Here is a 16,331-nt window from a genome sequence, read left to right on the forward strand (position 1 = left end):
ATTGGATTGAGATCTGGTGACTGTGGAGGCCATTGGAGTACAGTGAACTCATTGTCATGTTCAAGAAACCAGTCTGAGATGATTCCAGCTTTATGACATGGCATTGCATTATCCTGCTGAAAGTAGCCATCAGATGTTGGGTACATTGTGGTCATAAAGGGATGGACATGGTCAGCAACAATACTCAGGTAGGCTTTGGCGTTGCAACGATGCTCAATTGGTACCAAGGGACCCAAAGAGTGCCAAGAAAATATTCCCCACACCATGACACCACCACCACCAGCCTGAACCGTTGATACAAGGCAGGATGGATCCATGCTTTCATGTTGTTGACGCCAAATTCTGACCCTACCATCCGAATGTCGCAGCAGAAATCGAGACTCATCAGACCAGGCAACGTTTTTCCAATCTTCAATTGTCCAATTTCGATGAGCTTGTGCAAATTGTAGCCTCAGTTTCCTGTTCTTAGCTGAAAGGAGTGGCACCCGGTGTGGTCTTCTGCTGCTGTAGCCCATCTGCCTCAAAGTTCGACGTACTGTGCGTTCAGAGATGCTCTTCTGGCTACCTTGGTTGTAACGGGTGGCTATTTGAGTCACTGTTGCCTTTCTATCAGCTCGAACCAGTCTGGCCATTCTCCTCTGACCTCTGGCATCAACAACGCATTTCCGCCCACAGAACTCCGCTCACTGGATGTTTTTTCTTTTTCGGACCATTCTCTGTAAACCCTAGAGATAGTTGTGCGTGAAAATCCCAGTAGATCAGCAGTTTCTGAAATACTCAGACCAGCCCTTCTGGCACCAACAACCATGCCACGTTCAAAGGCACTCAAATCACCTTTCTTCCTCATACTGATGCTCGGTTTGAACTGCAGGAGATTGTCTTGACCATGTCTACATGCCTAAATGCACTGAGTTGCCGCCATGTGATTGGCTGATTAGAAATTAAGTGTTAACGAGCAGTTGGACAGGTGTACCTAATAAAGTGGCCGGTGAGTGTATGTCCATTGGCAGGACTTGAAACATTCTTGGAGAAAGCCTGCAAAGAATAAAGCTATTTATTATTTGCAGATCAGTGTCATATTAAGATTGTAAACTGGATTGGCGGGCTTTAGCAATCCATGGATCTGAGGCACAGAGGGGAGGGGAGGCTTCTGCTGCAGCCAGTTGTCTTACGCCTGGGCTTCACAATTGTGTGGTTTCTAAGTCCATTTTCATAGAACGTGGTTCAGATTACTTATCCCCAATTCATTCAAATGCCGACTCTTCTGCGGCTCGCCCAATTTCCCCATCAGCAATGCCAAGAGGTGCAAGGGTCCCTAACAGGGAAAAGCATGACAGCCAATACCAGAAACCTCTGGCAGTATCTTATCTCCCCAAAAATAAGAGGATCTCCCCCAAACATATGACACCGGTCACCTTTAAATGGTCACGTCCAGCAAATAATAAACACATATATTTATCCAGAGCGCAAGAAAGAACTAGAAGAACTGTCCGAGAGAGAAGAATACGAGAACGAGAAGCTCACTAAACTACGACGAGCCATAATGGAAGAGTTTACCAGGAATAGCAAAGCCAGAGGAATTATATTCACCAAGACTCGGCAAAGTGCTGTTGCTCTCTGTCAGTGGATTGATGACAATGAAAAATTCAAAGAAGTCGGGGTTCGGGCTCACTACATTATTGGAGCGGGGTCCAACAGTGACATCAAATCCATGACTCAGGTAATGGTCCAGTATGGAGATGTTCAATGCCATGGACACAGTTTACGAGGTCGATTGTCCTTTCTACAGGTCCCTAGTCAGATGTGGCAGCCATGATTCTGGGATAGCCAAATGACAACTGTTAACAGTATTGGCAGCCATATTGGTTATCCTCCACCTAGAATAGAAAGTCATAAGAAAAAGTAAAATGAGCCGTATTGCTTGACTCACTACACAACTTTAATGAAATCCCAGAACTGTGGTGATGCGTCAGATGGTGACTTTATAATTGTCCAGCTGTTTTATAAGGTACTTGGTCTGGTTTGAGGTGTGAGGTTCCCTTTAAATATAGACAGAGATATGGAAATATCTATCTATCTATCTATCTATCTATCTATCTATCTATCTATCGATCTATCACTCTCATATCTATCATATCTATCTATCTATCTATATCTATTTGTCTCAAAACATGTTGTTAATTTCAGAATGAACAAAAGAAAGTGATTCAGAAATTTAAAACCGGAGAGCTGAACCTTTTGATTGCAACAAGTGTGGCGGAGGAGGGGCTTGATATCAAGGAGTGTAACATAGTTATCATATATGGCTTAATCCATAATGAAATAGCAATGGTGCAGGTAATTAATAGTATATACATACAGTATGTGTATTCATTGCAGATGTATCTGTATACAATGTATACTGTGTAAAAAAAATAATTCCATTTTTCTGTATAATCTAATTCTATTTGTTTATCTATTTCATATCTATTTGTCATCTATCTATCTATCTATCTATCTCATGTCTATCTATCTATCTATCTATCTATCTATCAATCTATCTATCTATCTACATGCCTACTACTATCTATCTGATCTATCTATCTATCTATCTATCTATCTATCTATCTCTCTATCTACCTACATGTATCTATCTATCTATCTATCTATCTATCTACATGCCTACTACTATCTATCTATCTATCTATCTCCTATCTATCTATCTATCTATCTATCTATCTATCTATCTATCTATCTATCTATCTATCTATCTCTCTCTCTCTCTCTCTCTCTCTCTCTCTCTCTCTCTATCTATCTATCTATCTATCTCTCTATCTACCTACATGTATCTATCTATCTATCTATCTCCTATCTATCTATCTATCTATCTATCTATCTATCTATCTATCTATCTATCTATCTAGTAAGTATAACGTCCAAGTACAAGTTTAGTTACCTAAGTGTTACCGTGATACTAACTTCACCAAAATGGACCAAAGTAACCCCTGATGCTTTATGTTTTTCTATACAAGTTTGTTCTTCATTTGGTCATTGTATAATTTGGGCTTTGTTCTTCCTGTGACCACTAGGCCCGTGGCCGAGCCAGAGCTGATGAGAGTGCCCTTGTTTTGGTGGCTTCCAGGTCATCCGGGGCTATCGATCACGACACTGTTAACGTTTACCGAGAAGGCTTGATGCACAAAGCTATCCAAAAGGTGCAGAATATGGATCCCTATATGTTTGCCGAAAAGGTAATTTGCAACTTGTCTATGCAGGGAAATGCGATTCTGTTTGGTGACCCTTCGTGACCACGGGGTCTTCATGGCTTTGTTTTGTTTCAAAGATCCAAGAATTCCAGAAACAAACGATTGTAGAGAGAAAAGTGAGGAAGAAGAAAGACCTGCAGAAAGTCTACCAGAAGAATCCGTCCAAAGTGACCTTCTTGTGTAAAAAGTGTCAGAGCCTTGTTTGTTCTGGACTTGACATTCGTGTGATAGAAGACATGCATCATGTTGTTCCCAACCCAAAGTTCAAGTACGTATGTTCTACATCTCTTGTGTATCATCAATTTCATTAGGGGTCTTATACAATGGGACAGACTAGCGGCCATAAAAGCTTTTGTTCCCCATCGGCAGAAAATGACCGAGCATAACCTGGGGATGTGTTGGCAGTAGAGATGAGCGAACACTAAAATGTTCGAGGTTCGAAATTCGATTCGAACAGCCGCTCACTGTTCGAGTGTTCGAATGGGTTTCGAACCCCATTATAGTCTATGGGGAACATAAACTCGTTAAGGGGGAAACCCAAATTCGTGTCTGGAGGGTCACCTAGTCCACTATGACACCCCAGGAAATGATACCAACACCCTGGAATGACACTGGGACAGCAGGGGAAGCATGTCTGGGGGCATAAAAGTCACTTTATTTCATGGAAATCCCTGTCAGTTTGCAATTTTCGCAAGCTAACTTTTCCCCATAGAAATGCATTGGCCAGTGCTGATTGGCCAGAGTACGGAACTCGACCAATCAGCGCTGGCTCTGCTGGAGGAGGCGGAGTCTAAGATCGCTCCACACCAGTCTCCATTCAGGTCCGACCTTAGACTCCGCCTCCTCCGGCAGAGCCAGCGCTGATTGGCCGAAGGCTGGCCAATGCATTCCTATGCGAATGCAGAGACTTAGCAGTGCTGAGTCAGTTTTGCTCAACTACACATCTGATGCACACTCGGCACTGCTACATCAGATGTAGCAATCTGATGTAGCAGAGCCGAGGGTGCACTAGAACCCCTGTGCAAACTCAGTTCACGCTAATAGAATGCATTGGCCAGCGCTGATTGGCCAATGCATTCTATTAGCCCGATGAAGTAGAGCTGAATGTGTGTGCTAAGCACACACATTCAGCACTGCTTCATCAAGCCAATACAATGCATTAGCCAGTGCTGATTAGCCAGAGTACGGAATTCGGCCAATCAGCGCTGGCTCTGCTGGAGGAGGCGGAGTCTAAGGTCGGACCTGAATGGAGACTGGTGTGGAGCGATCTTAGACTCCGCCTCCTCCAGCAGAGCCAGCACTGATTGGCCGAATTCCGTACTCTGGCCAATCAGCGCTGGCCAATGCATTCTATTAGCCCGATGAAGTAGAGCTGAATGTGTGTGCTTAGCACACACATTCAGCTCTACTTCATCGGGCTAATAGAATGCATTGGCCAATCAGCGCTGGCCAATGCATTCTATTAGCTTGATGAAGCAGAGTGTGCACAAGGGTTCAAGCGCACCCTCGGCTCTGATGTAGCAGAGCCGAGGGTGCACAAGGGTTCAAGTGCACCCTCGGCTCTCCTACATCAGAGCCGAGGGTGCGCTTGAACCCTTGTGCAGCCTCGGCTCTGCTACATCAGAGCCGAGGGTGCGCTTGAACCCTTGTGCACACTCTGCTTCATCAAGCTAATAGAATGCATTGGCCAGCACTGATTGGCCAGAGTACGGAATTCGGCCAATCAGCGCTGGCCAATGCATCCCTATGGGAAAAAGTTTATCTCACAAAAATCATAATTACACACCCGATAGAGCCCCAAAAAGTTATTTTTAATAACATTCCCCCCTAAATAAAGGTTATCCCTAGCTATCCCTGCCTGTACAGCTATCCCTGTCTCATAGTCACAAAGTTCACATTCTCATATGACCCGGATTTGAAATCCACTATTCGTCTAAAATGGAGGTCACCTGATTTCGGCAGCCAATGACTTTTTCCAATTTTTTTCAATGCCCCCGGTGTCGTAGTTCCTGTCCCACCTCCCCTGCGCTGTTATTGGTGCAAAAAAGGCGTCAGGGAAGGTGGGAGGGGAATCGAATTTTGGCGCACTTTACCACGCGGTGTTCGATTCGATTCGAACATGGCGAACACCCTGATATCCGATCGAACATGTGTTCGATAGAACACTGTTCGCTCATCTCTAGTTGGCAGCAATGATGCAAATTGTAAGGGGACTGCATGTTGTTAAAGGGGTTGTTGGACCTCTACCAATGAAATATTTAGGATAGGCCATAATTAAAAAAAAAAAATTGATGATCCCTTTAATTAAAGAGCCAATGTAAAGGCCCTTTTAAATTTAGCTCTGACCAGCTTGTTTTATCGTTGATCTTCACTTGTTTTTGGCATAAATTGACCTTTACTTTGTGAAATATTCAGTTTGTACTTCCTGAGCCTGGCATACATGTGGCTTTCCTAACTTGCTTCTAAATCAGAATATGTTGGACTCATGGCTTAGTGGCCTGTGAATCAGGCACATGTCCCCATTATCCATTACATGAGGGGACGCAGTACTATCTGCTCCCACATTTACAGAGAAGGGCAGGTAAGCAATACTGTCTGATATAGGATGACAGTACTGTAATAATATAATTTACAGTAAGAGACAGGACGGCATTACTACCTGCGCCTACAAAATTAATAGGTAGAGACAATGAGCCAGTACTATCTGTGCCCACATAAAACAAGGAGAGACAATGAGACGGTTCTATCTTTTCCTATAACATTATATGGAGAGACAGAGAGGCAGTACTATCTGTGCCCACATGGCTTACAGGGAGAAGTGTCATGGCATGTTTAGTCAGAAAGAAGGGTTTCTAATGAGTCTCTAGAGATCTTCTTAGGCTAGGTTCACACCTGCGTCTACATTCTGTTCAGGACAGCGCCGATCAGATTTTGTATGTCATTGGGCTTATCACACCTGGTGACAGCGCCAATCAGATGATGTATGTCATTGGACTGTTCATACCTGGTGACAGCGCCGATCAGATGTTGTGTGTCATTGGACTGTTCACACCTGGTGACATCACCGATCAGATGATGTATTCATTGGACTGTTCATACCTGGTGACAGCGCTGATCAGATGATGTATGTCATTGGGATTATCACACCTGGTGACAGCGCCAATCAGATGTTGTATGTCATTGGGATTATCACACCTGGTGACAGCGCCAATCAGATGTTGTATGTCATTGGGATTATCATACCTGGTGACAGCGCCAATCAGATGTTGTATGTCATTGGGATTATCATACCTGGTGACAGCGCCAATCAGATGTTGTATGTCATTGGGATTATCACACCTGGTGACAGCGCTGATCAGATCATGTATGTCATTGGGATTATCACACCCGGTGACAGCGCCGATCAGATGTTGTATGTTATTGGACTGTTCATACCTGGTGACAGCGCCGATCAGATGATGTATGCCATTGGGATTATCATACTTGGTGACATCACCGATCAGATGATGTATTCATTGGACTGTTCATACCTGGTGACAGCGCCGATCAGATGTTGTATGTCATTGGGATTATCACACCTGGTGACAGCGCCGATCAGATGTTGTATGTCATTGGGATTATCACACCTGGTGACAGCGCCGATCAGATGTTGTATGTCATTGGGATTATCACACGTGGTGACAGCGCCGATCAGATGTTGTGTGTCATTGGACTGTTCACACCTGGTGACATCACCGATCAGATGATGTATTCATTGGACTGTTCATACCTCGTGACAGCGCCGATCAGATGTTGTATGTCATTGGGATTATCACACCTGGTGACAGCGCCGATCAGATGTTGTATGTCATTGGGATTATCACACCTGGTGACAGCGCCGATCAGATGTTGTATGTCATTGGGATTATCATACCTGGTCACATCGCCAATCAGATGTTGTATGTCATTGGGATTATCACACCTGGTGACAGCGCTGATCAGATTATGTATGTCATTGGGATTATCACACCCGGTGACAGCGCCGATCAGATGTTGTATGTTATTGGACTGTTCATACCTGGTGACAGCGCTGATCACATGATGTATGTCATTGGAATTCTCACACCTGGTGACAGCACCGATCAGATTATGTATGTCATTGGGATTATCATACTTGGTGACATGTCATCAGGCTTTTCTGACCTGGTCACGGGACCTCATTAAAAGTGTTGGGTCAATATAGGGTTAAAAGTCACAAAAATTTTATATTTTTAATTGCCTCTTATGGAAAATCTATTATTTTTCTTTTAGGGAACGCTACAAAAAAGGAGAAAATAAAACTCTTCAGGAGAAATTTGCAGATTACCAAACAAATGGCGAAATCATTTGCAATAACTGTGGTCGGGTAAGTTATTTCTGGTGTCCTTTGAATAATATTCAGGATGTTTGACAATCATTTCTATTAATCACATGAAGATTTCCACATTTACAAAGTCCCCAATATGGTGATCTATAACGGTGTAATCTGGAACTTAAAGGGAACCTGTTACATAAATGTGGTGGCGGGTGATAGGGCTGGGGGCACTGAGTGGATTGAGGTATAGCTGGCTGGAAAGAGTAACTTGTATATTTCCATATTCAGGAGTCCAGTGGGCGGTCCTACATGGTAACTGACAACTATCTCTGTATGCACAGTGAGGCAGGGGAGTCTGTCAATCCCTGATGGGCCGGTCTGTGTACTGAGGGTACTCCCTTCCTTCTGTCTAACCGCACTCTTTGTTTTTGTTCCACAGACATGGGGCACTATCATGGTGCACCGGGGCTCCGAGCTTCCCTGCCTAAAAATCCGTAACTTTGTCATCAAATATGAGGATGAGAACATGACCAAGGCCACTTTGGATGTTTGGAGAGATCTCCCCATAAAGTTCCCTGCATTCACCTATCTAACTGACGATGACAGTGACGATGATTAATTTCCCAATAACATAAGACTGATGAATTGTTTCTTCTTTTACTTGTCCATTTACCCACAAGACGGACTCTATGTGAGAATATACATATATATATATATATATATATATATATATATATATATATATAGTGTGTGTGTATATATATATATATATATATATATATATATATATATATATATATATATATATTATTTCTTATAAGATGATGGATTCCTGCTTATAGAGCTTGAATTGACTGGGAAGAGGAAAATTATTAGGTTAAGAAGTGGATGCCCAAAGTGGGGGTTATATGCTGGTTTCTGGTGACAGACTCCCTTTAAATTACACATACATTTGCTCTGAAGCTACTACATCGTGTATAGTACAGTATATAGTCATTTGTCACACACAGTATTTTTGTGATTTTCCCAAATCTAACTCATCACCCTCGGATACAGAGGACAAATCCAGTTCAGGCCGTTACTCTCTGTCTATATTTCCGTCATTAACATCATGCATATTTGGGTATAGGGTGACATCAGTGACCCCAGCTGTGATAAAGTTGTTTTGGTTTATTTGGTATATGGATTGATTTATGGCCTTTTTTGCACATCACCCACTAATACCGGGTGGAGCCGGAGGAATCTGCCGCTGATTTCATAGCCCTGCGGCCATCAGTTATCAAAACAGGAAAAAACTGTCTTGGTTACCCATAATAAGGTAATAGAGCGTAGCTTTCATTACTTATAGGGTTGTCCTCAGATTAACCCCTTACATTATTTTACCAGATCACACAAAACAGAACATTCTTCAATTGCATTCACTGCTATAAACTTGCTATGGCGCCCCCCGGCTCTTCCGTTCAATCCTTCTTTGAACCTGATGTGTCCAGCACTGGTGAGAAGAAGAAGCTCCTAGTGCACTGGTTCTTATGGTCGGGCCTGTACTTCTGTATAGAAGAGGATCCGGTGGTACTGAGCATGTGTGACCACCAACACTGGACATATTAGGTGCAGGATCTGATAGGGCAGTGGTCCTCAACCTTGTTTGCATCAGGGACTGGCTTCAAGCAAGACCATTATTCCATGGCCCGACAGGGTGGGGTGGGACTGGACTTTGGTCACATTGGTGCAGGGTTATCGGCAAACTCCACCATGTGGATGGGAAGGATCTCTGCTGGGATGCTCTGCGGAGCATGACATGGCGAATCGCTAGACACCAAGGCTGGATATTTTGCACTAGGCCGCATTGCTATCCTTAGCAGCTACAGGACACCACACTACTCGATAGTTTACACATTACCACAGCAATGTGGCCTAGCACAATGTATCCCGCTAAGACTGAGCCCTGTCCTGGACTGGCAAAATACCCCCTAAGGCCTGATCCTGGTCCTTGGAACGGTGGTAGGGAGCTGAAAGAACATCAGGGGCTGCCATAAAAATGATATCTAGACAGAGGGGCATTGTTATGTTTTGCATTACAGGACTATAGGATGGTTACTCATGAAATAGCCCTTTAAGGCCTGGGCCCCATGTAGCTCACACACCACACCGTTTTACAGTACCGGCAAAGTGGAAGCGAGTCTGGCTAATCCCATCCACACATTGCAGACATGCTACGATTTTTGGAAAATCCAATATGACATTTATACCTACGGAAACGCCGGTGTTTCCCTATAGGTGTCATTGAAGCTGAAAGCCTATAGACGAAAATCTGCAGATGGCCTTAGCCCTAACTAGAACTTTCTGACTGGTGCTATACTACGGGCCTGACAAATGATCCGGATCCTTCGGATAACATTGACTACTAGTTTTGGTAATACAATCAATACAATTAGGACTAATTTTAGCAATCCCTGTTGTGTCTCATCGGCCTGAATGTGATGTCCTATAAGTTATTGTGATGAATTATTGTATTATATGCTTAATAAAGTTGATCTCGGATCTGTTTACAATTTTACTTATGGAAGAGATCAATTCTGCTCCGTCTATGAACTGGACGATAGGACCAAGATGGTGGAACTTCAACTTTACTGGTACTTTAGATCACTGGAGTTATCACTGAGACAATCTTAAGACTTCTGTACGTTCCTTCTATAAAAATGGACTCAATAATAAGAAATATGTGACAAGATTACAACAACTCTTGGATTTTTGTTGCGTTGGGAGTCGGGGATGAGGCAGACGCCGTATTCACTGACAGATGGTTTTCTACCCTTCATGACCAGATCAGTTTTCACTTTGTCAAACAACCAGGAATAACTTTATTTCATAACCTTCCCAAATTTATTAAATATTGTGTTCTTTGTATATTTAATGGAATCGTATCCATTCCCGAGACTTCTCCAAGCACTGACCAGTTGACTCATCTCATCTTCTGTCTGTTCTCATTCCTTGGTTGGACTTATTTGTATGTGGATAGTAGATATGGAGGCAACTCTAATGGGAATCTATCCCCCCGCCCCTGATATACCTTCTGAACCACCTATATACTGCTGTAGGGCTGGTTAGGGACATAGTCAACATGACCTGTATGGGTTCAGTCTGGCGCTCCATTAGGATTAGCATTGACAGGTCCCGAATTGCAGCGAGCCAAGGCAAAACCAGGAGCTCTGACCGATACGGCGGCATCCCCTAAATTATTACATTAGAACTAAAGGTGGATTTTCTCAATAGTAAGATGGCACTTTTGGCGAGTCTGGATTCTCTTTAAGCTTTTATGTTCAGCATACTTTATACTCTGGGACAATATACAGATATAGGCAGCCATCATATACACCTTAAATACACAAATGTAATCTATATATTTGCAATTGTCACATATAGGCCGCTACTGTAAAATAAATATCCAAGAGTCCATGTATAGGGCCCATGGTGTGGAAACATTTCCTATTGCATGCACCAAAGATGAAATGGCCATACACCTTAGCTGAAGGGCAAATTTTTTTTGACAGCTATTCCTCCTGATCCCACATACACATGCACACTCAGCCAAGCATGCATGTGTTCTAAATGGGGAGGGTAATGGGCAGCTGTCAGACACTTTGGGGCAGCTTGTTTCTCTTAATTAAGGGATCAGACATGTTCATATTCCTTCATTGCCTCGATTTCTAAGGTTGGGGGAGTCAAGACACATTAGATAACCATCCATTCTTTATATATATATATATATATATATATATATATATATATATATATACACACACACAATGATGATATATACTGACATACAGATTATGTAAGAATATGGGGAGCTAAGTGTGCTTGTGCATATACGAATAGGGGGAACCAAGGGTGCAGGTACACAAGAATATGGGGTGCCAAATGTGTTAGTGCATACACACACACACACGTATGGTAAGCCAAGTTTGTCAATGTAAACACACACGAAACTATGGCGAGCCAGTGTGCTGGTATATACACACAGAAGAATATGGGGAGCCAAGTGTGCTGGTATGTACACACACAGATGAATATGGGGAGCCAAGTGTGCTGGTATATACACACACAAGAATATGGGGAGCCAAGTGTGCTGGTATATACACACACAAGAATATGGGGAGCCAAGTGTGCTGGTATACACACACAAGAATATAGGGAGCCAAGTGTGCTGGTATATACACACAGAGAAGAATATGGGGAGCCAGTGTGCTGGTATATACACACACACAAGAATATGGGGAGCCAAGAGTGCTGGTATATACAGACAGAAGAATATGGGGAGCCAGTGTGCTGGTATATACACACACACAGAAGAATATGGGGAGCCAGTGTGCTGGTATATACACACACAAGAATATGGGGAGCCAAGAGTGCTGGTATATACACACACAGAAGAATATAGGGAGCCAGTGTGCCTTCCTATACATCCACCTTCCATATGGTCTGTGACCTTAACTGTCCACTGTGCATTATTCTGTGCTCATTCCTTTGCAGTATCCTATGACATGCAATCCCTTTTCTTGCAGGAAATGAATCATAAAAAGAAGCAGACACAAACTTTTTCTTCTAAAGTGCAGGCCACTTGCTGGGATTTCTCAGGTTACCTTTTGAAGTCGCACTAGACCTTGCACATTTGTGTGGTAGATTTCATCTACTTGCACATTTTTCGGTAGGACTTGTTGAGTCACACATAGGTGGACGGGAAGTTTAACGTGACTTGTGCTGGACGCGGAGGTTCAGATCCAGCCTGGAGCCACCCCCTGTTCTTCCAAAAAGCAAAATACGCCCAGAAAATCTGGTTTCAATTCCTTTTTTTTTTTTTTTTTAAATCTGCAAAGGTTGCCAAATGTTTCAAAGTATTGAGCAAAATCTTCAGTGTTTTGAAGGAATTCTGAATCAAAAGAAAACTTCCTGCACTTTGGCACTTCACAACCATTCAGAAGCTGTTCTCAGCAGCCACTGACCTTCCTCTAGTTCTAGTAAAGATGAAGGTGAGTCCTACAAGACAATACTTTTTTAAGGATTGACCTCTTTACTGCTGGTCTTTGAGATTTGTAAATTTCTAGAATTACTTTTGGAAAATATTAATGTAAATCAAATCATTCTAGAGGGAATTGTATCTGAATCAATGGCAGATGCCGAGCACTTGACTTTTTAGATACTTTATGTGGCTTATTGTTTCCTTGTAGCTGATTTTAGGATTTCTTTTTGCAGCCTCAATTAAAGGTGATTATTGTCATCGCCGCTGCTATCGTTCTGATAGTGCCCATCATAATGATTGTACTTCTGAAACCGGGTAAGTGGTTTTATGATGTATAACATTTTATATACAAAATAGATAAATAGATAGATAGATAGATAGATATAAATAAATAAATAATACAGATATGATATAGATTGATAGATAATAGATAGATAGATACATTTGATATAAAGATACAGATAGATAGATAGATAGATAGATAGATAGATAGATAGATAGATATGATATAGATAAATAGATAGATGATAGATCGATAGATAGATACGATTGATATAAAGATAGAGATAGATAGATAGATATGAGATAGATAGATGATAGATAGATAGATAGATAGATAGATAGATATGAGATAGATAGATAGATAGATAGATAGATAGATAGATAGATAGATAGATAGGAGATAGATAGATAGATAGATATGATATAGATTGATAGATAATAGATAGATATGATATAGATAAATAGATAGCAGATAGATAGATAGATAGATAGATAGATACATTTGATATAAAGATAGAGACAGATAGACAGATATGATATAGATAAATAGATAGATGATAGATAGATAGATAGATAGATAGATAGATACGATTGATATAAAGATAGAGATAGATAGAGAGATAGATATGAGATAGATAGATAGATAGATAGATAGATAGATAGATATGATATGATATAGAATGATAGATAATAGATAGATATGATATAGATAAATAGATAGCAGATAGATAGATAGATAGATAGGAGATAGATAGATAGATAGATAGATAGATAGATAGGAGATAGATAGATAGATAGATAGATGATAGATAGATATGAGATAGATGATAGATAGATAGATAGATAGATAGCAGATAGATAGATAGATAGATAGATAGATAGATAGATAGGAGATAGATAGATAGATAGATAGGAGATAGATGATAGATAGATAGATGATAGATAGATAGATAGATAGATAGATAGATAGATAGATATGAGATAGATGATAGATAGATAGATAGATAGATAGATAGATAGATAGATGATAGATAGATAGATAGATAGATAGAATAAAATTATTCTTTCATCATTCCTTCTTCATTACATAATTTGGTTGTACACATGAGACATTTTTAGGCTGATGATCTTAAGATTTTATTTGTTTGGCTCAGACATGTGCGTAGTAATTCCTGTGACGCAGGGAGTCACCATTTTCATCTGTCGTCACTTCTCGGGGGAACACAATAGAATCAGCTGTGAAATTGACCAATCCCTCCTCCGTCAGGGGTCTGGCAGACCCTGGATTTCCAGCAGCTGGAAGGATTGTGAGTCTTCACAGCACTGCAGTAATTCAATACCCTGGAAATATTAGACTAGAATTATAGCTCTACAACCACATTGTATCTGCCGCTACAGACATAATAGGGGATGTATCAAGAACACAGCCTGTTCTACATGACTTATTAGACTACATGGACATCATAGGGGGGTCTACCACTGCAGACCCCTGCTATGAACAAGACTAGACGGTGGCTCTGTAATAGCATCTCCCAATCTGGAGGACCCCAGCTGTTCTTGTATTATTATCTGAATGACCGCCATGTCATACACATTAGCTGTAAGGCCCTGGTGCTGCTATCATGTAGGGTCTTCAGGGGCTGCTGCACGTTACGTCCAGACACTAACAGGTCAGACCATCATGTGTCATCTCTGGGGACATGCTTTTCCTTGGGTTGCATGTTGGGGAGCGGCACCCCTGACTTTATACAATGAGTTCTGCTTCTGGAACCTTCTGTGATCCTTAGACTAATGTGGTCACGTCTTGTAATAAGATAAGTAGGGCTGGGACCCCTTTCTACAAAGGTCCTACTAACAAGAATGTGCTGCATGAAGGACAATGGAGAGGAGAAGTCCACCTGGCCCAGGAAGTGGTAGTGTTACCCAGCACCAGCAGGGGGCACTGTTATAACCGTTGCCATATCACTGCTGATATACTGTATGAATGAAGCTGAATAATAATGTCGTATGTCCGTCTCACAGCGGGGCGAGGTAGGACATAGTATATATGAGTTCTTGGATATTAGAGAGCTCAGACGAAGGGACAATCCCAGACAGCAGTTGTTGTTAAGGTTTTACTTCTCTTCTCTTCACACAGTCTCCACAGCTATCACATACAGTACATGAGTCTTTCATAACAGATATCACTGTATACTGGCAGTTGTACTTATCACTGGGAAAGATGGATGTCTCAATCAGTTCTGGCCTTCAGCTGCTCAGCTAAACTCCCTTCTGTTATCACTGTTCTGTTCTACAGTCCAGAGTTTCTAGCTTTGCTTCAGGACCAACATGGTGTCTCTTCCCTTTTCCTATTTACTCCCCTGGATCACTGTCTCCCTCCCAGCACACCCTGCTGTGTCAGTGACCACTTCCTGTGTCTCTTGTTAGAGCTTTAACTCCACAGGTGCTGGATGATTTTACATCACGGCTGCAGTCTGTCTCTACCTGCAGTCTGTCTCTACCTGCAGTCTGTCTCTACCTGTCACACTCTCCCCCGCTAATTTCATGTCGTCCCTGACATTGGCCCATAAATATGACCTACGTATGGTTAATTTGGACCCAATTGGAACTGTCCTTAATCAAAGGTCAACACCCATTTTTCCCGATTGTAGGACGTCTCCCACATCCAGGATCCCAGTATCTAACTGGTGGATGTCTCCATTGTCCCTTCTACTGTCCTTAGTGAAGAGATGTGAGACAGTGTCTATAGTACTTCCCTCAACATTAACACATCAATGATAACCATAACCTGACTAAACATAACATTAACAATAACCTTTTTTTCATTCTTCAGCTGGAGCTCTTCCTCCGTCTTCAACCAGCTCTGAACAACTATCCTCAAAGTAGGTTGACTCTAATCACAATAACCAAACCAGTCTATTCATCACAGTTAAAGTCCTCAGTAAAGTAGATTGTTGGTAGATACCACTCTGGTCGGTTTACCTGATCCTTAGGTGTCCACACCTTTCTGAACTGGACAGTTCTTGGTACTTCTCTTGGTTCTCCTAGAGTGTCATACGTCAGGATCACCGGTTTTCTTACTTCTCTACTTGATGCTTTCCTGCTGGGTAGTTCTCTTGATGATTCAGTCCTAGCAGCTCCAATAGTCTCTGCTTCCATGTCGCTTGTTAGTTCATTCTCTGATGTGTTCGGAACTGCATCTGTAGGTCCTTGCTCTTCCATTGGACAACCTATTTCTGCATCCTCTAGGGGTTCCTCTGCTCTTACCTCTTCAACCATTTCTTCAGTAACTGGTGACGGATCATCTGAGACCATACAGTTATTGGGTGCATTTTGAGGTACAAACTCAGGAGCCTCAGGACATAACTCACTTTGTTGAGGAATGTTGGTTCCGCATCTGTTCGGTATACGGAATACAAGGGTTTGATTTTCCTCATCTGAACTCTCACTG

The 16,331-nt window shown here is 42.0% G+C and overlaps 2 protein-coding genes across 3 annotated transcripts in view; both read left to right on the forward strand.

The window, feature by feature from the left end:
* The window catches only part of IFIH1 (interferon induced with helicase C domain 1), a 46,083-nt gene extending 37,814 nt beyond the window's left edge, over positions 1-8,269 (forward strand). For both annotated transcript variants that reach the window (XM_075284244.1, XM_075284245.1), the window contains exons 12-17: positions 1,464-1,720; positions 2,188-2,337; positions 3,069-3,230; positions 3,323-3,513; positions 7,536-7,629; positions 8,018-8,269. In XM_075284244.1, coding sequence (XP_075140345.1) covers positions 1,464-1,720; positions 2,188-2,337; positions 3,069-3,230; positions 3,323-3,513; positions 7,536-7,629; positions 8,018-8,197 — 1,034 coding nt within the window. In that variant the 3' untranslated portion in view covers positions 8,198-8,269. The remainder of the gene's footprint in view (positions 1-1,463; positions 1,721-2,187; positions 2,338-3,068; positions 3,231-3,322; positions 3,514-7,535; positions 7,630-8,017) is intronic.
* A 4,295-nt stretch (positions 8,270-12,564) lies between these two features.
* The window catches only part of LOC142216436 (prolyl endopeptidase FAP-like), an 84,907-nt gene continuing 81,140 nt past the window's right edge, over positions 12,565-16,331 (forward strand). Inside the window, exons 1-2 of the mRNA XM_075284247.1 lie at positions 12,565-12,608; positions 12,832-12,913. Coding sequence (XP_075140348.1) covers positions 12,603-12,608; positions 12,832-12,913 — 88 coding nt within the window. The 5' untranslated portion in view covers positions 12,565-12,602. The remainder of the gene's footprint in view (positions 12,609-12,831; positions 12,914-16,331) is intronic.

The sequence above is a fragment of the Leptodactylus fuscus genome, chromosome 8, assembly GCF_031893055.1.
Source record: "Leptodactylus fuscus isolate aLepFus1 chromosome 8, aLepFus1.hap2, whole genome shotgun sequence".
In the NCBI taxonomy this organism is placed as follows: domain Eukaryota; kingdom Metazoa; phylum Chordata; class Amphibia; order Anura; family Leptodactylidae; genus Leptodactylus; species Leptodactylus fuscus.